The following is a 24117-nucleotide window of genomic DNA, read 5'->3' as shown; positions in this document are numbered from 1 at the left end:
ATACAGGATCTTCTCAAAAAATTAGCATATTGTGATAAAGTTCATTATTTTTTGTAATGTACTGATAAGCATTAGACTTTCATATATTTTAGATTCATTACACACAAGTGAAGTAGGTCAAAGCCTTTTATTGTTTTAATATTGATGATCTTGGCATACAGCTCATGAAAACCTAAAATTCCTATCTCAAAAAATTAGCATATCACGAAAAGGTTCTCTAAACGAGCTATTAACCTAATTATCTGAATCAACTAATTAACTCTAAACACCTGCAAAAGATTCCTGAGGCTTTTAAAACTCCCAGCCTGGTTCATTACTCAAAACCGCAATCATGGGTAAGACTGCCGACCTGACTGCTGTCCAGAAGGCCATCATTGACACTCTCAAGCAAGAGGGTAAGACACAGAAAGAAATTTCTAAACGAATAGGCTGTTCCCAGAGTGCTGTATCAAGGCACCTCAGTGGGAAGTCTGTGGGAAGGAAAAAATGTGGCAGAAAACGCTGCACAACGAGAAGAGGTGACCGGACACTGAGGAAGATTGTGGAGAAGGACCAATTCCAGACCTTAGGGGACCTGCGGAAGCAGTGGACTGAGTCTGGAGTAGAAACATCCAGAGCCACCGTATACAGGTGTGTGCAGGAAATGGGATACAGGTGCCACATTCCCCAGGTCAAGCCACTTTTGAACCAGAAACAGCGGCAGAAGCGCCTGACCTGGGCTACAGAGAAACAGCACTGGACTGTTGCTCAGTGGTCCAAAGTACTTTTTTCAGATGAAAGCAACATTTGCACGTCATTCGGAAACAAGGTGCCAGAGTCTGGAGAAAGACTGGGGAGAGGGAAATGCCAAAATGCCTGAAGTCCAGTGTCAAGTACAGGTCAGGCGTTTCTGCCGCTGTTTTTGGTTCAAAAGTGGCTTTATCTGGGGAATGCGGCACCTGTAGCCCATTTCCTGTACATGCCTGTACACGGTGGCTCTGGATGTTTCTACTCCAGACTCAGTCCACTGCTTCCACAGGTCCCCAAGGTCTGGAATCGGTCCATCTCTACAATCTTCCTTAGAGTCCGGGCGGTCACCTCTTCTCGTTGTGCAGCGTTTTCTGCCACACTTTTTCCTTCCCACAGACTTCCCACTGAGGTGCCTTGATACAGCACTCTGGGAACAGCCTATTCATTCAGAAATTTCTTTCTGTGTCTTACCCTCTTGCTTGACGGTGTCAATGATGGCCTTCTGGACAACAGTCAGGTCGGCAGTCTTACCCATGATTGCGGTTTTGAGTAATGAACCAGGCTGGGAGTTTTTAAAAGCTTCAGGAATCTTTTGCAGGTGTTTAGAGTTAATTAGTTGATTCAGATGATTAGGTTAATAGCTCGTTTAGATAACCTTTTCATGATATGCTAATTTTTTGAGATAGGAATTTTGGGTTTTCATGAGCTGTATGCCAAGATCATCAATATTAAAACAATAAAATGCTTTGAACTACTTCATATATATATAATTTTTTTTTAATATTTTTATGTGCTGAGTGTGGGAAATCTGAAAAAAAAAAACGACGTGGGGTCCCCCCTCCCGAGCCTCTGTAACCCCTTGTCCCCCATGCAGGCTGGGATAACCAGAATGCGGAGCCCCGGCCAACTGGGGCTTCGCACCCTGAGCTATACCAGCACGCATGGTCCATGGTATGGGGGGCTCCGGGGGGGAGGGGTAGCCAAGCCTTCCCCTCCCCCCCCGGAGCCCTTGTCCAATCCATGGACAAGGGGCTCTTCCCCACCTCCGGTGCCCCACGTAGCAGAGAATGCGTCCTTTGGGACGCATAGCTGCTAGCTCCCGCTGTCTCTCCCCACCTGCCTGCTTGCACCTGTCAACCCCCACCTAGGCTGGCACCCAGTGCACCCATGGGTGCGCTGGGTGCCAGCCTAGGTGGGGGTTGACAGGTGCAGGCAGGTGGGGAGAGACAGCGGGAGCCAGCAGCTTCATGTCCTTCCAAAGACGCATTCTCTGCTATACTAACGGCTCTCTGCTATACTAACTATGAATGAGCCGGATCTTTTTAATGAATCGGTTCTTTTTTATGAATCGACTCTTTTTTTTTTAATTTAAAATCGATTTTCTCAAAAACTATAAGGTCTTTTTGAAAAAAAAATGTTCCTCTTGTTCCCACTGTTCTTCTTAACATTCCCAGTAATTTTGGTGTTGCTAGCTTTTAAAGGGGCTTTGCAATTAACAGTTAAAGTCGGCGGGGGTATATTTTCCCACGGTCAGAAGGAGAATTTACATTGAAACTTTAAAATTGATTTTCTCAAAAACTATAAGGTCTTTTTGAAAAAAAAAATTTCCTCTTATTCCCACTGTTCTTCTTAACATTTTCTGCAAGTTTCTAGGGGTTTCTAGCTTTTAAAGCGGCTTTGCTATTAACTGCTAAAGTCGGCGGGCGCTTAATTTTCCCACGGTCAGAAGGAGTTACTTTAAAATTGATTTTCTCATAAACTATAAGGTATTTTTGAATTCCCCCCCCCCCCCCTCTTGTAGTCACTGAAAGATCTCAGGTGTTAGACACCTTGAAACATCTTTTCCATCACTTTTCTGGCCAGCAGAAATGTTTCTAGTTTTCAAAGTTTGCCTCCCCATTGAAGTCTATTGCGGTTCGCGAACTTTTCCACGAACCGAACCTTCCGCGGAAGTTTGCGAACCCGGTTCGTGAACCGAAAATCGGCGGTTCGCGACATCTCTAGTCAGGAGCCATGACAGGCAGAGCCAGTGAGCTGCAGCGAGAGACGGTGGGCAATAAGCGTCGAGATTGGGCGGAGCGGCGGAAACTGCAGATGCACGCAGCGGCGGCTGATTTAAATCTATGCCCTGTCAGCCAGGTAACCACCAAACCAGGGCATAGATTTCAATCAGCTCGGTTCTAAAGTAGTTAAAGAGAACAGGTGGTTAGCTGGGATTTGCAGATTAGATAGGAGAAAGAATGTTCAGACACCACGCACTGTCCTGGCCACACATGTCCTCTCAAATGTGTTCCTGTGGCCTGTAGCGGTCTTGTGCATGCGCATTTTGTAATACTTGCAACTACACATGTGCAGACTGCTCTCAGCCACAGGAGCACAATAAAAGATGCACACATGATCAGGCTATGCATGCGCAGCAGCTGGCAGCTGTACTCAATTAAAGACAAAGACCAGGGTGAGTAAATCTCAATGTTTTTCTTCCACTTAAGGGCAATTTTAAGGCTGTCTTCAATGTACAAGGAAAACAAATGTGTGCAGGCTTCATTTTAGCATAGTCAGTTGAATGGATCTCAATGCAAGCCTTCCAAAACTGCACTTGACCTTGTCTTCTTGTATTCAGACAAAATGCAGTAGTGATTGCACCATTTGATCCAGTGTTACCTCCGGGCCACAGCACAAATCTCATGCCTCTTGGGGCAACGTGTGAATCCAACTGCTCCACCAAGGTCCAAAATCGCCCCAGGAGGAGCCTTGAATGTGAAGTTCTGCAGAAGACTCACAAAGAACAAAAACAGTTCCATTTTGGCTAAGGTCTCCCCAGCACAGCTTCTTTTACCTAGCAGGAGTGGGAGATAATAAATAAAAATTTTCATCAACACACACATCAATTACATATGGCACAATGTACCTCAATCTGTGAGGAATCTTTGAAGTATTCATTGTTGAGATACTGAGAAGGGTCACAGAATTAGAAAGGACATTATGTTACTGCATGTACCTTAGCATAATAAATACATTGGTTAAACATAAAGGGCTTGATTCACAAATGTTTTGCACGTGTATACCACTACTTAGCACCCTAGTTTGCACATGCAAACTACTTAGCACCCTAGTTTGCATGTGCAAACTACTTAGCACCCTAGTTTGCATGTGCAAAGCCTTGAAATCAATGGAGCTTCGCCCACACAGTAAAATAGAGTATTTTAATGTAATTATGAATGGTGGTTACATTAACATTTGCGGTACTGTAAAGTGGCGCGCGCAAAGTCTTATGCACGCCGCATAATGAAGTAGCATTTCTCTAGCGTCTCTAGCAGCCGATTGCAAAGAGTTTGTTAGAGAGTGTGCGGTATGTGCGAGGAGTAAGCCCTCCCGACTGGCATCTGTGGGAAAATTGCAGCCCTTGCCCACCCCGAGTGAGCCATGGACCCACTTGTCCATGGATTTTGTGGGTGAGCTCCCCAAGTCTGAGGGCATGTCGGTCATTTGGGTGGTAGTCGACTGTTTTAGTAAAATGGCCCATTTTGTGCCCTTGAAGGGACTCCCCTCGGCCCAGGAATTGGCCGATTTGTTCATCATCCACGTTTTCCGATTGCATGGCACTCCGGAAAACATCGTGTCAGATACGGGAGTCCAATTTGTTTCCAGATCTTGGAGGGCATTCTGTCACCAAATGGGCATGGAACTGTCATTTTCGTCGGGCTACCACTAGTGATGGGCGAACACCTGGATGTTCGGGTTCGGGAAAGTTCGCCGAACATGGCCAAGATGTTCGGCATGTTCGGGCCGAACCCCGAACTTTCCGAACATCCAGCTTTTGGGGGCCATATGGGGTCGCAGGCATAAGGGGGGAGCATGCCCCGATCGCGGGGGGGGGGTCGGAAATTCCCCCCACCCCCTCCGCTAGCGCTCCCCCCTCTGCCCGCTTCCCCATTCAAAAGTTTAAGCAAAGTACCTGTAGTGGATGGCCTGGCAGTGGGCGGCACTGTGGAGTGAGGAGGAGGAGTCCAGAGAGTGAGGAGTTGAGGGAGGCCGGGCAGCGGGCGGTTCAGCGGAAGTACCCTTGTGGTACTTCCGCCCTTTCTCTGACCTCACGCCCGCTGCCCGGCCTCCCTCAACTCGTCACTCTCCGGACTCCTCCTCCTCACTCCACAGTGCCGCCCACTGCCAGGCCATCCACTACAGGTACTTTGCTTAAACTTTTGAATGGGGAAGCGGGCAGAGGGGGGAGCGCTAGCGGAGGGGGTGGGGGGAATTTCCGACCCCCCCCCGCGATCGGGGCATGCTCCCCCCTTATGCCTGCGACCCCATAGGGGGGCAGTATTCGGCCGAACAGGGCCCTGTTCGGCTGAACAGGGGCCCTGTTTGGCCCTGTTCGGCGGCCATTAGAAGTTCGGGGCGAACCCGAACTTAAAAGGCCGAACACCATCAGGTGTTCGGCCGAACGCGAACATCACCCGAACAGGGTGATGTTCTGCAGAACCCGAACAGTGGCAAACACTGTTCGCCCAACACTAGCTACCACCCACAGACCAATGGTCAGACGGAAAGAGTCAACCAATCATTGGAACAGTTTTTAAGGTGTTACGTTGCAGAAGCGCAAAATGATTGGGTTAAGTTTGTACCCTTCGCAGAATTTGCGCACAATAATTTAAAAAGTTCCTCTTCAGAATTTTGTCCATTTCAGGTAGTGACCGGGAAATTGCCTAAATTCTCCCCATTGCCAGTCGCCTCCACTCCGTTTCCAGCTCTGTAGGCCTGGCAAAGGTCATTTAAAGATACATGGTGGATTGTGAAAAATAATTTGGAGAAGGCGTTTCAAAGTCAAAAAGGTCAAGCTGACAAGAGACGTTCATTGGAGTGGAGGTTTTTGCCAGTAGATTTAGTCTGGGTGTCCACACGTCACTTGACCTTGAAACAGCCCTCAGCTAAGTTGGGGCCCAGGTATGTGGGTCCATTCCCAGTGACCAGAAAGATCAACGATGTCACTTATGCCATTGACCTCCCTGCCAGTATGCGCGGCGTGAGATCTTTTCACGTGTCACTGCTTAAGCCAGCAGTTCATGTGGGTCCCACTCCTCCTCCTCCGGTGATGATAGATGACCAACCTGAGTACGAAGTAGAGAAGATTTTAGACTCTCGCATAGTTCAGAACTCAGGACAATATCTGGTTCATTGAAAAGGGTATGGTGTCGAGGAGAGATCATGGGTACCTGAGTGTCGCATGCATGCTGACAAATTGAGAAGGGAGTTCCATGCGTTGCATCCTGAGAAGCCTGGTAGGAGCTGTCTGGAGTCCACTCCTCGGGGGGGGGGGGGGGGGGGGTACTGTGAGGAAACGCGAAAAAGCCGCCGCAAGGGCTCAGAGTGAGGCGGCTGTCTGCGCGTCCAACATGGCGGCACAACGCGGAGACACCGCCGCATGCCGCATGGACAGAGCGGTGGATTCCGCGTTGGAGGCGGCAGATTGCACGGATAGCAGAGCAACTGACAGTGCAGCCAGACGCGGGGAAAACGCCGCTCCCTTAGAGAGCGGGGCGGCGGTCCGCGCGGTTAAATCAGGGATTACATTGCATCCGGGGGGGGGGGGGTACTGTGAGGAAACGCGGAAAAGCCGCCACAAGGGCTCAGAGTGAGGCGGCTGTTTCCGCGCCCAACATGGCGGCACAACGCGGAGATACCGCCGCATGCCGCATGGACAGAGCGGTGGATTCCGCGTTGGAGGCGGCAGATTGCCTGGATAGCAGAGCAACTGACAGTGCAGCCGGACGCGGGGAAACCACCGCTCCCTTAGAGAGCGGGGCGGCGGCCCCGCGCTTGAATCAGGGATTACATTGCAAGACATGTCTGGTGTGGCTGGGACTGCTAGTCCACACAGATTCAGAAGGACGCGCGTGCGCGCTGAGAGGCAGAGCTTATATGACAGCCAGAAAAGGGTCAGCTGACCAGGCTGGTCAGCTGACAATTTCACCACTTGCCATTGGTCCAGCACTTAGGGGAGGCGCCGGAGAGCACCTTACTATATATACTGGGTGCTGGGCATTCTCTGGTTGGCTGACGTTGCGATCACAACGTGGTAGCACTCAGACCTTGTTTGTATCTGTGTTCTAGCATAGTTTCCAAAGGTGTTGACATCAAGGCGTTCACACCTTAGCATTAGGAACATTGCATTGTATTATTTGTTATGACCTTCCGCCTGTCTGACTATCCCTCTGAACTCTGATCTTGTACCTTGCTATTTCTGATATCCTGTTGCCAAACTCTGCTCGTTCCTGGACTCTGTATTTGCATCCTGATTCTGTACTTTATCTGTCTGTGTGTTAACGACCTGGCTTGCCGACCTCGAGAACTGGCCTTACTGTTAGAGGCAGTTCCAAGACCTGTTAGTGACTCCCTCCCTCTTGGGTGTCACTCACGCTCTGACCTTCCTACCCTCAGCCTAGCTCCTCCCTCCTGGAGAGTCTAGGCCACAGGAAGGAATATACTTCTGGAGAAGTGCTCAAAGTATACTGTTGCATAAACACTCACTTGTTCTCCCTGGTGTCCAGAGGTTAGTACTAGTAGATATATCTGATTATCGGTGATACTGCAGATCACCAATAATCGGGTATATTCTGTATTCCTGGTGAGACTGCAGTTCACCGGTAATCAGACCCTCTCTGTGTTACACCGATCGTTACAGAGATATTGTTATATATATATTCTATACAGAATTTATTTTGCATGGTGCTGGCCCAACCCCCTTTTTTACGTGAGTGACTGAGACAACCCCAAAAATGTTGGTTGAATCCATATTTATTTCTGTATCAGAATGTCCTCCCTATTAATAATAATTCATGTTATGTGGCCTGCTAGTTCGACCTCAATGCATAGGACCTGTGTGCAGTGGTCCATGGGGACAGTAGCAATATAGAAAAATTCTAGAAACAATAAAGGCAAACCAAGTTTCTGACCACAATGTAAGTGTTTGTGATCACAAGCATGACCTTACCAGCTGAGAAAGGTATAAAGGCTTCTTTTTTTACATAATTTCCATCAGCATCCAAAAAATGTTCAGGATAAAACTCTTCTGGCCTTTGAAAGTGATCCTTATCATATAGTACAGATGCCAGCAATGGAAGGACATGTGTGCCCTAAAATGATCAACATTTCATTAATGAAGTTACGCAAAAGAATTCAGTATTGTTTTAATGATTACCGTACCAAATATAAAAACAGTGTACATAATAGGGAAAATAGGCCAGGAGGTATGTTGTGTAGGTTGCCAAAAGATTACCTGTCACAAAAACAGCTGATAGTTCACTGAAGGTTGCATTACTCGAGGTGAAAACCCTGTGGACTGCAGCCAGGATTGTCCAATTTAAAGGGTGAAAATAAACTAAAACTAATTGCATCTATCCTCCTCCCCCTAAAAATGACTTGTTAAGATATTCCACAGTTTTATTTTATACTAGCTGATAGCCTGGTGTTGCCCTGGTATGTATTTGGCCAGTGTTGGCTCCATCCACTTTTTCTAACCCTAACACACAATTACTCAATGACCTAGTTTGTGAGCTTTGTGGTCTTTGGCATCAATAATTTGCATTGAAATGAAACAAATCTGATTGGCTGTGGCTGAATTTGAACCCCAGTCACCCAATGACCAACTGTACCACATTTGAGGCTTGTGCCATTGACAGTGCAAGAATGGCAGCAATTAAATATTCCTCTTGAAAATCAATAGGTGGATTTTAATTGGCTTTTGTAGGCTCCACCCACTTTTCTGAATATTAAAGGGGAACTGAAGAAAGAGGTATATGGAGGCTGCCGTATTTATTTCCTTTTAAGCAATACCAGTTGCCTGGCAGCCCTGCTGGTCTATTTCTCTGCAGTAGTATCTGAATAACACCAGAAACAAGCATGCAGCTAGTCTGGTCAGATCTGACTTTAAAGTCTGAAACACCTGATCTGCTGCATGCTTGTTCAGGGGCTATGGCTAATAGTATTAATTAGAGGCAGAGGATCAGCAGGGCTGCCAGGCAACTGGTATTGCTTAAAAGGAAATAAACATGGCAGCCTCCATATACCTCTCTCTTCAGTTCCCCTTTAATCCCAGTCACCCAGTGACCAACTGTGCAAAGTTTGAGAACCCTGCCATTAACAGTGTAAGAATAGCTGCAGATTACATTTCCCCAGTGACATTTGTATTTGTCTCCGCCTACTTTTTGGGTATGGGGATACAAAGTATCCTATATGTTATTCCTATATGTTATTGTTTGAACAATAGCAAATAACTTTTTTGATTTGTTTCAACAACAAAAGTTGTTTGATAATTGGGCATTTGAAAGACTTTTGTTGAGCGTGTGTATGGGCCTTCAGAAGCCAGTTTATGCTAGGAAAGTTTTTTTATAGTTGTAATTTCTTATCAGTGAGGGTCACATTGTAGTTTGACCCAGTCCTGACTCCTAATGTTTAATTCTTTCAGGCAGAGAAATAAAAAAAAGGACACAGCCTAGTTATTTGTGCGCTAGGCACTGTATGTACACATGTCTATCTCATCGTGTCACATGTCACCTCGGGTATCCTTTAAGCCTCTTCTGCTGTCTTTATTCAAAAATCACTGCAATCTGGTTCCTAGGTTCTCATGGTTTGCATATGCCAGAGGGTATTTTAGATTGCATCTGGGGGTGCTCAAATTTACCATAGTTAATCAATTACAGTGAGTTTTGAGATTTAAACAAAGGAAAAGCCTGTATAAAGAACTCTAAATAAGTATTTAAACGCAATCACAATGTTTGATATGCATGTATACTCTATTATGGAGCACTTTCTAACACATATATATTTGTGGACAGGGGCGTACCTAGAAATCCCCGGGCCCTCCTGCAAAAAAAATAATCCGCCCCCCCCTCCCAGGGCCCGCTCAGGGACTTTTGGGGGGCAGAAGGGGTTGCAGCATAAGAGGAGAGTGTGGCAGATCGGTGGGGAGGGGGGAAATCCCCCCTCCCTCACCTGGGCTCTCCTCTCAGCTCTCCCCCTCCTGCTATCATTGGTGGTGTTCGTGGCAGCAGCGGCGGTGGCGGCAGGATGACTCATTACCTCCTTCTCGCTGTAGGACTTCCGTTCTCTAAGTGCAACTTCCTGTTTACACAGGAAGTTGCATGAAGCACTTAGAGAACGGAAGTCCTCCAGCGAGAAGGAGGTAATGAGTCATCCTGCCACCACCGCCGCTGCTGCCACGAAAACCACCAATGATAGCAGGAGGGGGAGAGCTGAGAGGAGAGCCCAGGTGAGGGAGGGGGGGGATTTCCCCCCTTCCCACCGATCTGCCACACTCTCCTCTTATGCTGCGACCCCTCCTGCCCCCAAAAGTCCCTGAGCGGTCCCTAGGCCCCCCCCCCCCCCGTGATGGCAGGGGTCGCATCTCCTATTGTTACGCCAGTGTTTGTGGATATATCAGACCTGGATAAATTAGAACCTTCACAGATATTCTACTCCTGATTCAATAACAATAAAATATGTTCTTATCTTATGTGAAAATACTTTCAGTTTCAGGTTATAACATATTAAATAGTAGATAACAAAGTAATATCAAACTTAAGTTAATTTAGGATTTTGTGTTATAAGCTATTTTTGTACATAAAAAAAAAAATATTTTACAGATAAGTTGTAAAAATAACTTGTGTGAGAAAACTCAGAAAAAAAAGGAAAAAATGAGTTAAGGAGTGTATTACAATTTGCAGAAGATGGGAACGGAACCCAGGAAAACAAGCACATGGCATATACTGGATTAACATATTTCCATCCCTAGAAATGTCCAATCACCAGTCTGCAATGTAGAAAATATGGTTGCATTGGTACCTGACAAACATATGGTACAAAATTTGCAATAACGACATGACATCATAATACATAATTAACAGAAAATTCTTATTTGGTAATTTTGAGTTGCTTTGAATTGTAATTTTGAGTTTTATTTGTAATTGATTAATGTTGTGTAATTACAAAAAGTACATGTTTTACACACAAAAAATTGTCCCAAAAATTCTCATAATTATGAATATTTATGAAAACAATGTAATTATGAAAACAATCGTAATTACAAAAAAAAATGTTTATGGCCGTAATTACTCAAAATTTTGCATGCTTTTTTGTCATTACAATCTTCCCATTACAATCATAATTGCGAAAATGATGTGACATTTTTTGAAATCGTAATTAGCAGATTACAATTATCACTATACAGTATATATATAAAAAAAAAAAAAAAAACACCTGTCAGTGAAAATAAATTTATTTGACTCCATTAACCATGGAATAATGGCAGTTTACCTTTGGAATAAAATAACCCTGAAAGTGGACATCCCGAGTAGTACAATGAGGGAGATTGGTCGGAACAATATTTCCAAATCTTTGAATCTCACTAATAACAGCCTCCGTATAGGGCATGTCCTTGCGGTGCAAAGCCTTTGGCTCAGATGGGCCAATCACTTTTTCTATTTCATCTTGCACTTTACCTGTATTCAACACATTTTCAACACAAAAAATGAACACTAATAGACATTTTACTTTTCTAAATTTATATTTTTGATGTATATATGTTTGTTGCCATTGTTGCAATAAAAGTTTTATGCAGTCCTAGCTAGCTGCAAGTTGACTTAAGAATGCAATTAAAAAAAAAATACCTGAAAGTAACCTGAGGTGAAAGAAAAATGAAGGCTGATATATTTATTTCCTTTTAAACAGTATCAGTTACCTGGCAGTCCTGCTAATCTTGGCAGTGGATAAGCAAAAGAGCCAGGCAATATGCATTATTTAGAATAAAATAAATGTCAGCCTTCATATGTCTCTCACCTAAGCAGGGCTGGTTTAAGGGGCCCTGGGGAAAGCTGAAGCATAGCCGCCCCACCCCCTGCAAACTGAAGCTAGGGTCAGGTGTAGTAATATGTTAAACATCAGAGGAATGTTCAAAGTAAAAATGTTTTATAAAGAAATTGCCATCTTCACGTTTGCTATTTCCCTGCATCTGTGTTTTATTACAGCTAACATCTGGAAATATGCCTGAAGAAGGGGACTAGATCCCAGAAAGCTTGCATTATTTAACTTTATCAGTTAGCCATTAAAAGGTATTAGTTTTACAAGACTTTGTTTTTTTCTACCTACACATAAAATGTAATAAAATCAAAAGTATACAAAAACTTGGAAATTAGTGTACTGCAGCAAAATGTAAATTTATAGGGATACTTTTTTTTTTTCATTTGAACTTTTAAAATCAATGTTCCCAAAAACTATAAGGCCCTTCTGAAAAAATGACTTTTGTCTACTATTGACCCTGGTTCTGCCTGTAAAACAGGAAGTATCAGGAGGATGAAGTGCAGAGTGGCGTGCTTGCAGCAAAAGCTAAATATCTGGGTAAGTTTAACAGTTACTGCCTTTGCCCTCTTTTTAGACACAACCGGGTACAGTTTTGCCCACTCTTCAGAGAATTGATCCAATATGGTCACCACGACTGCTTTTTGATGGGGGGGGGGGAATCCAAGAGGGGGTGCTAGCTGATTGGCTGCCATGTGTCTGCTCACTGTGAGGTAAGGGGTCAAAGCTTAGCTCAATGATGATGTATAGGGGGTGAATCGAACATGCCAAATGTATGCTATTCACTGTGAAGGTGAGCAGCCGATGTTTACAGATTACAGCTCGCCGGTGAACTGTTTGGATCATCTCTATTCTCTAATGCTTTTAGCCATAGACCCTGAACAAGCATGCAGCAGATCAGGTGTTTCTGACATTATTGTCAGATCTGACGAGATTAGCTGCATGCTTGTTTCTAGTGTGACTCAGACACTACTGCAGCCAAATAAATCGGCATGACTGCCAGATAACTGGTATTGTTTAAAATGAAATAAATATGGCAGCCTCCATATTCTTCTTACTTCAGTTGTCCATTAAATAAGAGCAGAGTGAGCAAGAAATTGCTTCTTATTGTAAGCAGTACAGAATTACATGGCAGTTTTATGGACTCACTGAAGATGTTGTGGAGAGGGTTAATAACGCATGGATCAGGGCTACCTGAAATTCTGTTGAATTGTAGCTGCAGTGCTGGCAGCCATTAAATCCACGGGCTGTCCCAAAGAAAATTTCTCTTTAGCCGTTGCATTACACATGAAAATTTACTATAAATCCAGGAAAATAGACTGGGGCTTTGATTTAGAATAATTTATTTTGGGCACGTTTGTAAGCTATTCTCAAAAAAAAAAAAATTCTAAATAAGTGGTTTAAAGAAAACCTGTAGCGAAAAAAAACCTCCCCTGGGGGGTACTCACCTCGGGTGGGGGAAGCCTTCGGATCCTATTGAGGCTTACCACGTCCTCCTCAGTCCCACGGAGGCAGCGATAAAGCTCCCCAGACAGTGGGGATGTAAATATTTACCTTCTCCGCTCCAGGGCAGGCACAGTATTGGCTCGCCACTCTAAGATAGGCGGAAATAGCCGATCGCTGTTGGCCTGCTCTACTGCGCAGGTGCAAGTCTTCTGTGCCTGCGCAGTAGAGTGGACCCGACAGAGATCGGCTATTTCTGCCTACCTCCGTGCGGAAAGCCACAACAGCGCCCCTGCTGGAGCCAGGAAAGGTAAATAAATCAGCGCTTATCAGCGCTTGTCAGGCTTGTTGAGGGAGGATTGCCTGACACTTCGGGGGAGCCAGCGCTGGATTGCCTACAGCTACCCTGAGGCTTCCCCCTCCCGAGGTGAGTACCCCACAGGGGAACTTTTTTGTTACAGGATCTCTTTAACAATAAAGGAGGAGCCATACAATTTGAATGTAATACAAAATCTATGATACCGATTTTATATTAATTATCCTGGTTTCAGCATTAAAAACGCTTCCCCTGTTGCCTCCTCCTCACCATTTCAGAGATGAGACCCCTCCAAACTTTGTGCAGGCGCTCACTAGTACGAACCTGAACAGGCTTAGATTTTTTCACTGAGCCTTAACAGTGGCTCCAGGCTATTGGGCAGATGCAAGCTGCCTGTGCTGTGCGGGCAAGCTCTGTGGAACTTCGGAGGTCTCAGTGCTGGAAGACTTCCCTCTCGCGATGTAAGTATCTACATTTTTGACTTAATTATCTCCCAGATTTGCTTTAAAGGAGGTCTTTCACGAATGAGGAAAAAAATAAAAAGTGGTTTATGCATAAACTATTAAACATCCTTGTAAAATAGTGTAAAAAGTTTTTTTTTTTTAAATTAATGTTTTCATTAATATAACATGTATTGTAAATAGTGACGGATGACGGCTGGGAGGCTAATCCATTTGTTAGGGGTGGTGTTTTTTTTACTTTTTTTTCACAACCATAACTGCTGCCTACATAGTTTTCAGTGGTATAACCCACTTCTAGCAGGAATCGCCTTTATAACCCTAATAGCTGAGCTCAGCTGAGCTGCTAAATATGTGTTTACATTGTTGCTAGGCAACCAGACCCCAGGTGCAGAGACTCGTTTGTGAAGAGTCATAAGCTGCAGGGAGAATCAGTCCCATCTACACCATATGATTCTTTGTCAGATTCGATCCAATTTGATTCGATTCATTGATATGATTTGATTTAATCTGCAATGTCCGATTCATGATTCGATTCAGTTTGATTTAAGTTGAATCAAATCATGAATTGGACATGTCAGATTGAATCAAATCAATGAATCGAATCGAATTGAATCGAATCTGACAAAGAATCATATGGTGTAGATGGGACTGATTCTCCCTGCAGCTGATGACTCTTTTCACAAAACAAGTCTCTGCACGGGGTCTGGTTGCCTAGCAATAATGTAAACACATAATCAGCAGCTCAGCAGAGCTCAGCTATTAGGGTTATAACGGCGATTCCTGCTAGAAGTGGGTTATACCACTGAAAACTATGTAGGCAGCAGTTATGGTTGTAAAAGAAAGTACAAAAAACACCCCTAACAAATGGATTAGCCTCCCAGTACTTCATACCTCACTATTAGTGGCTGGATAGTGTACTGGTTAAGGGTTCCGCCTTTGACATGGGAGACCAGGGTTCGAATCCTGGCTAGGTCAAGTACCTATTCAGTAAGGAGTTCAAGGCAAGACTCCCTAACACTGCAGGGTGGCCTCCTGAGCGCGTCCCAGTGGCTGCAGCTCTTGAGCGCTTTGAGTCCGACAGGAGAAAAGCGCTATACAAATGTTCGGATTATTATTATTATTATTATTATTATTATATTTACAATACATGTTATATTGATGAAACCATTCTTTTTAAAAAAAAAAAAAAAACTTTTTACACTACTTTAGAAGGATGTTTAATAGTTTATGCATAAACCACTTTTTATTTTTTTTCTCATTCACAGAATAACCCCTTTAAGCATAAAAGTGGCAGATTAAATGGACCTCTCAGCCATCACTTGATAAAACTCATGTGTTTCTTTGTACTTTTTTCAACTTACTTAAGAACTTTAGCTCGTCTAATGTTTCAGCATCTTCAAGTTGCCATTACATATAAAACAGAAAAATTCAGTTGTTGCTAAATAACATGAGGGGTACAGATGTGACAGGATACTTACCTCAGTATTGGGAAGCCTCTGTAGGGTCCAGAGGCTTTTTACATCTTCTTCCAATCCTTGGTTGCTGCACAGGTCAATTTTCTTCTTCTGTTCCCTCTCCTATCCATGTAGGAACTTATCTGTATTGGGCATGCATGAGTAAATTCTGCACATTCCCAGTAAAACAAAGCACTCATGCACGGAGAAGAAAGCATGTCCGGACCTCACACACACCCAGTGGGGATAAGCTCACACATGGCGGGAGCATGGCCATGAGAAGCATATTTGACAAGTTATTTTTGAATATGTTTAGAAGGACTCGGTGCTGCAATGTTCAAGGTGAGAGGATTGGGGAAGCTTCTTGACTGCCAGGAGGTTTTCCACTACTGAGGTAAGTATCTATATTTGTATTCTTTGTTTTAGTTCAGGTACACTTTAAGGAACTTGCAGCTTACTTTGAACATCAGGATATTTCATCATCAGCAGAATGCCCCAGCGGAGGGTGGTGGAAGTGGTCTCCATTCCAGCAGCAAAGAGGTCAGCCACCAGCACTGTAAGGTTATCATTGGTGAAATATAAGTCAGGATTAGGCTTCTCCTAAATGGTATCAAGCAGAGTTTCAAGATTTTGTAGTTTTCATGATCATTGTTATGGCTCTAATTAAGCTGAATAAATTGTTGACAACTAATTTATTAGCATATTAGCTTACTAACTGCTAATGTATATGTAGTTGAATATTCCCTAGAACACAAATTAATTGATTATGATGATACATATTCAAACATAGTGAGAATTATACTTTGCTGACAACAGGCAGCAATATTGATCTGTGCCTAGTCTTTATACTGAAATTGCAAATATGTTAGAATGAGTCCCACAGCACAAAGAAATACAGTAAATTGGATAATGGATGATTAAAAGTATTTAGGTCTCTATAATGTGGACAAGCAATGATGCTACTCATTGAATGGTTTTAAATACTGCTATTGAAAATATAGAATACGATTAAAAGTACATAGCAATGGTTGTAATGATGATTAATTGGTTGTGATGATAAAAACGTAATTAGAGCTGTAGTATGCAGACAAGCAGCAGTGCTGTCCAATTGTTAGTCCCAAATGCTGCAACTACAACTAAAATAAGATCTATAGCTATACTATGCAGACCAGAAGTAGTGCTACTCAGTACCTTGTGCGATATGCCCCTAATAAATGTACAGTACAATCAGCTCCCTAGACAGCACAATGCTTGACTGGTTTACAGCATTACTTTCCATTAACATGCCTGATGCAAGCTTGCTATATGAATGTTCAATATTCTGCAAGTGCAGTAATACGTTCAATCTCCCTCTCACATCATCAAGTTGGTTTGTTTTTCAGGTTAACAGATATAACTAGTTAGTGGCCAGCAATGGCTCTCTCCTACAAATTTGCTGAAGTGACAGTGGCTTTGAGTATCTAAATAAAAGTATGGCCTTCACAATGTTCGCAAAATGCCAACCATACCATAGAGAACACAAACATGTCTTATTAAATTGTTATTAAACTGGTGTGCATGCAATTTATCTTTGTTTGTTTTACTTATCTACTAATGTTTCTAAGATCTTGGACTACTGACATTTTTTTTCATTAACTTTTAAAATTTGTTTCTATTTTGACTTTTGTAATAAATATATATATATATATATATATATATATATATATATATATATATATATATATATATATATATATATTGATCATCACTGTTTTAATATTTATTGTTTCATTATTGTTTTGATGATTACAAAAGTATAAATAAATTAATATTTTCATTTATTCACAATGGCTTTCTATTTATGTTAGCACACACAGGGGAACCCACATGCAATCAACTTTTGTAATAAAATGCCCTTTAAACCACCAGCAAACAAGACAATACTCAAAAAATATTTTTTTAAGTACTATTTTATCTACTTTGTGGTACATTTTTTATTTAAAAAAGAAGTTGAACAAATAACTCCTAGGAGAAAATGCAAGATAAAATGTTAATTGTTAATGGGCCAGATCATTTATTTTTAACTTGTAGACCTTTTTAGGAGTAATGTTGATTCATGGGGCGTTGGAAAATAAATGCAGTTTGAAATCAGTGTTTTTTTTTGTTTTCTGGTACAACATCACTAATCTAGTAGCATCACACTCCAATCAGTAAAATGTTTACATCTAATTGGCCCGATCCGATTCACTTTTTCTCCTAACTTTCCTGCTTGGTGATACTTTTACATCTTATCAATAAAATGCCTTTTAAGCTTGACAGTACCTTTGTACCTACTTTTTGGTACTCTTTCAATTGCAGAGTGCTGAAACGCTATTTTAAACAGAAGATGAAAAGTTTTCTCCTAGGAGAAAACTTAGAAGAAAAAGTGAATTGGATAAGGGCCATTGGGGTTCATTCATGAAGCCGCGCAGCTATAGTCCAAGCCTTCCTTAGTTATGCACTGCTTACATTGGCACCACATGTTCCTTTCAATACCGGGTGCTGCTGATATTGTGTTAATTACCATAGTTATTACATAGCAACTATGTTAAATAACATAGTAGCGGCTGTGCTAGTAAAGTATCGTGGTCACAATACTTCACAGCAGCGGCCAGCATTTTAAGGAATGCGCATTGTTAATGCAAGCAGTACACATAACTAAGGAAGGCACGCTATGCTGCTGGACCACACGCAGTGTGCCTCGCTGAATTTAGGTCACGCTGCTGCCATAGAGCTCACACGGCTTCATGAATCAAGCCCATTGAGTGGTGGGAGTTCACCCTGATGTTAAAGTAAAATGTAACCCTTTTGGGACCGGCTGTCTAACCCCCCTTAAGGACCAGGCGAATTTGCATGCGAGGGGCGTGTTTGGGGGGGTCAGGCAGCCGGATCCCATGTGTGGCATGCTGGGCTGTGTGTCCCCCCTGTAGCCAGATGCCCCCCCCCCCTGTAGCCAGCAGCTTTTACTTGCCTCCCAGACTCCAGCAATGAGCTGCAGTGGACCCCTCCACTCTTGCCGGCACCTCCGCTCGTACTGCCGCTCAGTTCCGGGTCGCGGCTTGATGACGTCATCAAGCAGGGACCCGGCACTGCCGTCAGAGTAAGCGGGGATGCTGGCCAGAGCGGAGGGGAGCTCCAATCGCTGAGGGAATGGCAGAAAGATGGGTGCATCCTCTTCTTTCTCTACCGCCGCAGCTCTTACTAGTGATCACTATGATCTGCTGTAGATCATAGTGATCACGTGATCAGAAGCCATACGCAATAGCTTCTGATCACTGTGAGGAGATATCAGCTGTCACATGGCAGCTTAATTTCCACTCTTGGGTGCGCACGACCGCGGTGGAACACTTCATTTTCTCGGATGTTGAATCTATGTCCAGTCAGAGTGGAAGCACCACCTGCTGGATGTAGATTCAAACTACGTCGGTCCCCATTAGGTTAAGGTAGCCCTTCTAAATTATAAGAACAGCTTGTCCATAGTAGGTGCACTGTGAGATGTCTGGCTAGGATCCTACTTTTCTTTCTAATTGCCATCTTGGAACATTCAACTAGAAACTGTCAAGTGAGAGACGTGGCTGTCACAATAGTCACAAGTGATTAGTGATGATGACGATGATGATGATTATTATTATTTTTTTTTATATAGATGATGATGGCCATCTTTGCTTTGCCATAATTCTTGCAAAAGAACATTTTTGTACAGATGGCAAAAATATTTTTTGCCAAATGTACTGAAGTCAATGGGTAGAAGAAAACTTATTTTCAAGAAAGTTCTCATTTTCATGAAAACCTGGATATTGTGACATTGACAAAATATATTTTTTGCAACATGTGAGGCTTGAGGTTCTGTGTTAATTGGTAGAGGCACCTTCAATATCATTTATGAGAGTATTTCACATAGACTAATGGCAATTTTCATCTGGAGTTTTAATTTAAAGTATGTCTCCACTTTTTCTAAGTTAAAAATAAAAAAATAACATATTTGTTATGTATTTGAGGAATTTTTACAAGCTGCATTACACTGATCTACTGTGATTATTCTAGTGTTTGCAGAGATCTCCTTTAAACCTCTACAAATGCTACACAGTGAGTCATCACTGGGAAAGCTGGCGTGCATGGCTAAGCTGTTATTGAGATGGGAGTCACTCTACTCAAATAACAAATGGTAGAATCCAAGGCATATGAATGGTTATGCACATGCAATTTTTTGTAATATTTCACCTCTTGCTGTTTCACCAGGAAAGCATCAATAAGGTTCCTCTGGTCATTGACATCCAATTCCTTCCTTTGATTGGTGAAGGTCTCCCGGACAAAGGAGAACATTTCTTCTGCATTACTCATTGTGGTCTTGTGTCCTCCAGGAAACCATTTGACCAGAGATGGGAATGCATTGTACAGCTGGTATGGGGATAGCAGAGGCAGATTGTAAACAGCAATAATATCAAGTTATCCTTATAGTGTGCTCATGCACTGAAAGGACCATGTGCCCAGCATAGGCAAATACAATGCATGCTGGTAGATTGAAAGGAGTTAGTTGTAGAACAGCAGATGATAACATTCATATGACCACTCTGGAAGCTCATCAACCTGACTAACTAATAATACTCAATAATTATACCCAAGCAAACAAAACAAACACACCTGTATTTGTGTGCTTTTGCAAGCAATAAGAAATATTTTATTAGCACTGCAGCATAATGTGGTTAAAGGTTGAATATAAGAGTTGATCCAAACAGGTACTGATTGTATATTCAGGGGAAGGATATGGTTAGTGACTGAACATTCAATATATGTCAGGATCAGTTCTCAGATGTTCTGGGTCTTGTCTCAGTTAATGGGGATTGGGGGGGGGGGGTGCTCTACAGACTTCACATACACAGGCAGGGAAAGTTAATTTATAAAAAAATAAATAAAGAAGGCCTCCAGGTACCACAGTACATTCCTACTTGAGCTCTGGTGTGTGTGTGTGTGTGTGTGTGTGTGTGTGTGTGTGTGTGTGTGTGTGTGTGTGTGTGTGTGTGTGTGTGTGTGTGTGTGTGTGGTGGTGGGGGGGGGGGGGGCGCTTGTTTGCCGCTTGCAAGAAACATGTCAAGGATTAAGTGGTTTGGCACCAGGGATGCTCATCCGGATCCCTGATACCCGGGTACCCCGGGTATATGATCATTTTTTCGCTATCCGGTCGGATCCGGATTCCGGATACCTGGGCCCAAATCCAGATATCTCTATGCGGATATCTGGCCGCGTAATCTAAATACCCGTGGATAACCGGCGGATAGGCGGATATCCAGGTACTGTAACTAAGGAGATGATGTCATTGAGCCACTCAGAGGGCTCCTAGAAGAAGCCCTAGCAACCAATCACAGAAGGGGACTCTGGCCAGGCCCCCCCCCCCCAACGTCATTGAGCCAATCAGAGGGCTCCCAGACTAAGCCCTAGCACCCAATCACAGAAGGGAACCCTGGCCAGCCCCCCTGTGTAATAAGGAGGGCTAGCACGATGAGACAGATTGTCCTTGCTTGTGTGGCTGGCTGCTTACTGACAGACTTGCTCCAGTGCTGTTGGCTTAGCAAGTGCTGTATACAGTGATAAACCTAAAGCTTTGAGTGCTAAACACCCAGTTTATCACTGGGTGACTTGGATTAATATTCAGAAAAGTGGCTGGTAGGGTTCTCAAATGTATAAAATTTGAGAACCCTACCATTAACAGTGTAAGAATAGCTGCAGTGTACATTTTCCTAGTGAAATTTGTATATGTCTCCACCCACTTTTTGGTTATGTGGATACAAAGTTTCCTATATGTTATTTCAGGTAATGTACTGTGTGTGTGCCAAATTTCATTGAAATCCGTTTAGCCATTGTTACATGATTGAGTAGCAAACATCCAAACATCCAAACCTTCGCATTGATAATATTAGTGAGATTGTATGGACAGGCAAGATAATACAGTATGTTTTTCCTAATTGTATCATTTGTGTCAATGTATTTGCATACTTTAGACTACTGTTAGCTGATCACTTTAATTGAATAAGGCTCGGGTGTAAAAGCAGAAATAATACCAACTAATATCTGATCTGCGTGGTATTCAAGGAAAATTATAAGAGAAAGCAATATATTTAAAAATAAAAATGATCTGGGAAATGGATGCTTGAATATACTGTATATCAAACTCTTATATCAGACTTCAGGGCTGATTCAAAAATCTTTTTGTTGATTTTTTTCACTTTACTTAGTAACTCACAATTAGGGCCATATGCAATTCACTTTTTCACCCAAATTTTCTCCTAGGTGACATTTTCATGACTTGTTAATAAAATGCCTTTTAAACTACCAGCAAGTAAAAAAATGCTCAACATAATTTTGACTGCACTTTTCCACCTACATTTTGGTACTTTTTCTATTGCAATGAGCTAAAAAGTTACTTTAAATTGAAGATGAAAAAATATCTCCTAGGAGAAAACTCAAGAGAAAAAGTTAATTGCATATGGGCCTTAATCTCTCTTTAAATGACTCATAATTTATCTCTCCTTGGCCCTTATTCAATTCACTTTTCCCCCTACGTTTTCTCTTAGAGTTATTTTTTTTACCAAAAAAGTACCTGTCAAAATTATCAACTAGGAGATAACTGAAGAGAAGAATTGAATTGCATATGGTTTATGGCCCCTTATGAAACCCAACTTATGATTTATTTTATCCTCAACTGACTCATGGTTTATGGCCCATACGCAATTCACTTTTTCTCCTGAGTTTTCTCCTAGGTGATATTTTCACAACGTGTCAAAAAGTGCTTTTTAAGCTACTGACAAGCAAGAAAATACTCAAAATACATTTGGTAGTACTTTTTCACCAACTTTTGGGTACTTTTTCAATTGTAGAATGCTGAAAAATTAGTTTAAAGAGAAGATAAAAGGATCTCCTAGGAGATAACTCAGGTGAAAAAGTTAATTGCATATGGGCCTATATCTCTCCTAATTTGACTTAACCCATGATTTATCTCTCTTCAAAGAAGCTCATATGCAATTCACTTTTTCTCCTGAGTATTTTTCTAGGTGATATGTTCACAACTTGACAATAAAATGTCTTTGAATCCACCAGCAACCAAGAAAATACATAAAATAATTTTGACAGTACTTTTTCACCTACTTTTTAGCACTTTTTTAAATGCAAAGTGCTGAGAGTTATTTCAAAGAGAATCTGAAAAATGATCTCCTTGGAAAAAGGGCAGGAGAAAAAGTTAGTTGAATTAAGGCCTTTATCTGTTAATCTCTCCTTATTTATCTTTCCTTACAGTTAAGGTGAAAAATAAGCAAGCTTTGTGAATCAACCCCTTTGCAAGCTTTTTTTATAGGTGTTTAAACAGCGTACTGGAGTTACGTCTGGGAACAGAATTTTGTGACTCACCAGTGCTGTTGGGCTACCAGTAATACGGATGCTTTCATTAATTATTTCCAAGAGCCTCAGAATTTTTGGATCTTCGTAATCAAATCGATTGCTCAGCAATATGGAAACAATGATGTTGGCTGCTGCAGCATTTATAATCATTGTGTCATCAAATGCTTCTCCTGCAGGAAAAAAGAGAGTGCTGAATGTAGACCAGCATTTGATTAAACTATGAATATTTAAGCTCTAAAATGGTGGACTCACCTGAAGGGCTTGTTAGAATTTCTGAATTATGAAATCTCAGAAGAAATTATGAGCAAATTAAGAAATTTGTGGATTCTGAGTTTGTGTAGCAAAACTGCAAACATACAAATAATTGCAAATATACTGTACTTTCACACTAACCATAAGATTGTGATATTTGTGATAGTGAGAATTTATGAAAATATGTTCGCACTCAATTATAATTTCACTTTAAAATTTGGCACAGAATTTTTTGTTCCCATCAATTTCATAGCATGCTCAGCAGACTTTTTTCACTATTTGTGGAAAAAAAACACCCAGAGGTTGATGGATCGAAACCAACCTCTGCTAGGCATGATTTCATTTTTGCACCTCGCTTTATCGCATGGGCAAAACGGTTTCCATAGCCCTGTAAGAGAAAGTGTAATAAGCACGGGCAGCATGGTGGCGTAGTGGTTAGCTCTCTCGCCTTGCAGCGCTGGGTCCCTGGTTCGAATCCCGGCCAGGGCACTATCTGCAAAGAGTTTGTATGTTCTCTCCGTGTCTGCGTGGGTTTCCTCCGGGCACTCCGGTTTCCTCCCACATTCCAAAAACATACAGATAAGTTAATTGGCTCCCCCTAAAAAATTGGCCCTAGACTACAGTACTTACACTACATAATATAGACATATGGCAATGGTAGGGATTAGATTGTGAGCTCCTTTGAGGGACAGTTAGTGACAAGATATATATATATACACTGTACAGCGCTGCGTAATATGTCGGCGCTATATAAATACTAAATAATACTAATAAAATAATAATAATAAGGGCCCTGCCGTAACATAGATATTACGGTAGCTGAGACTACTCCTGGGCCTTTCTTGTATTTGAAGAGATGAGTGAACTGTGACACCACACTTAAAAAACAAAACAAAAACAAAAAACAGCAAACAGAGAAGCTTCCCCATTTTGGGGCATTGGATTTGGTAAAGTCTTAAGCCAATGTGTTGTAAGACACAAACAAGCTTTAGGTAAGCAGGAATTGCATGGCCACCTAGCTTTTCATCCTTCCCAGGCCAGCTAGGCTGGCTTCAGCCTGTAGTGTTGGTGGCATAGTGGCGACCTAGGTTCGATTCCTGACCAATGTATGTGAGCGTGCTTTTGACATCCTGCAAATCCCTGGAAGACAAGATCCTCCTCCTCGGGAGGAGGAATTAATTTTTTTTATTAAATTACACCTATT

The 24117-nt window shown here is 42.4% G+C and overlaps 1 protein-coding gene across 1 annotated transcript in view; it reads right to left on the bottom strand.

Annotated features, from left to right (window-relative positions):
• Window positions 1-3236: 3236 nt before the first annotated feature.
• LOC137571260 (cytochrome P450 2K6-like) overlaps window positions 3237-24117 on the bottom strand; it is a 42907-nt gene continuing 22026 nt past the window's right edge. Inside the window, exons 4-9 of the mRNA XM_068280137.1 lie at window positions 22671-22831; window positions 19494-19670; window positions 15713-15854; window positions 11041-11225; window positions 7721-7862; window positions 3237-3565 (exon numbers count right to left, since the gene is read on the bottom strand). Of these exons, the coding sequence (XP_068136238.1) occupies window positions 3387-3565; window positions 7721-7862; window positions 11041-11225; window positions 15713-15854; window positions 19494-19670; window positions 22671-22831 (986 nt within the window). The 3' untranslated portion in view covers window positions 3237-3386. The remainder of the gene's footprint in view (window positions 3566-7720; window positions 7863-11040; window positions 11226-15712; window positions 15855-19493; window positions 19671-22670; window positions 22832-24117) is intronic.

Source organism: Hyperolius riggenbachi, chromosome 4, assembly GCF_040937935.1.
Source record: "Hyperolius riggenbachi isolate aHypRig1 chromosome 4, aHypRig1.pri, whole genome shotgun sequence".
NCBI classification, from domain to species: Eukaryota; Metazoa; Chordata; class Amphibia; order Anura; family Hyperoliidae; genus Hyperolius; species Hyperolius riggenbachi.
This window is presented reverse-complemented; position numbering and strand designations above follow the sequence as displayed.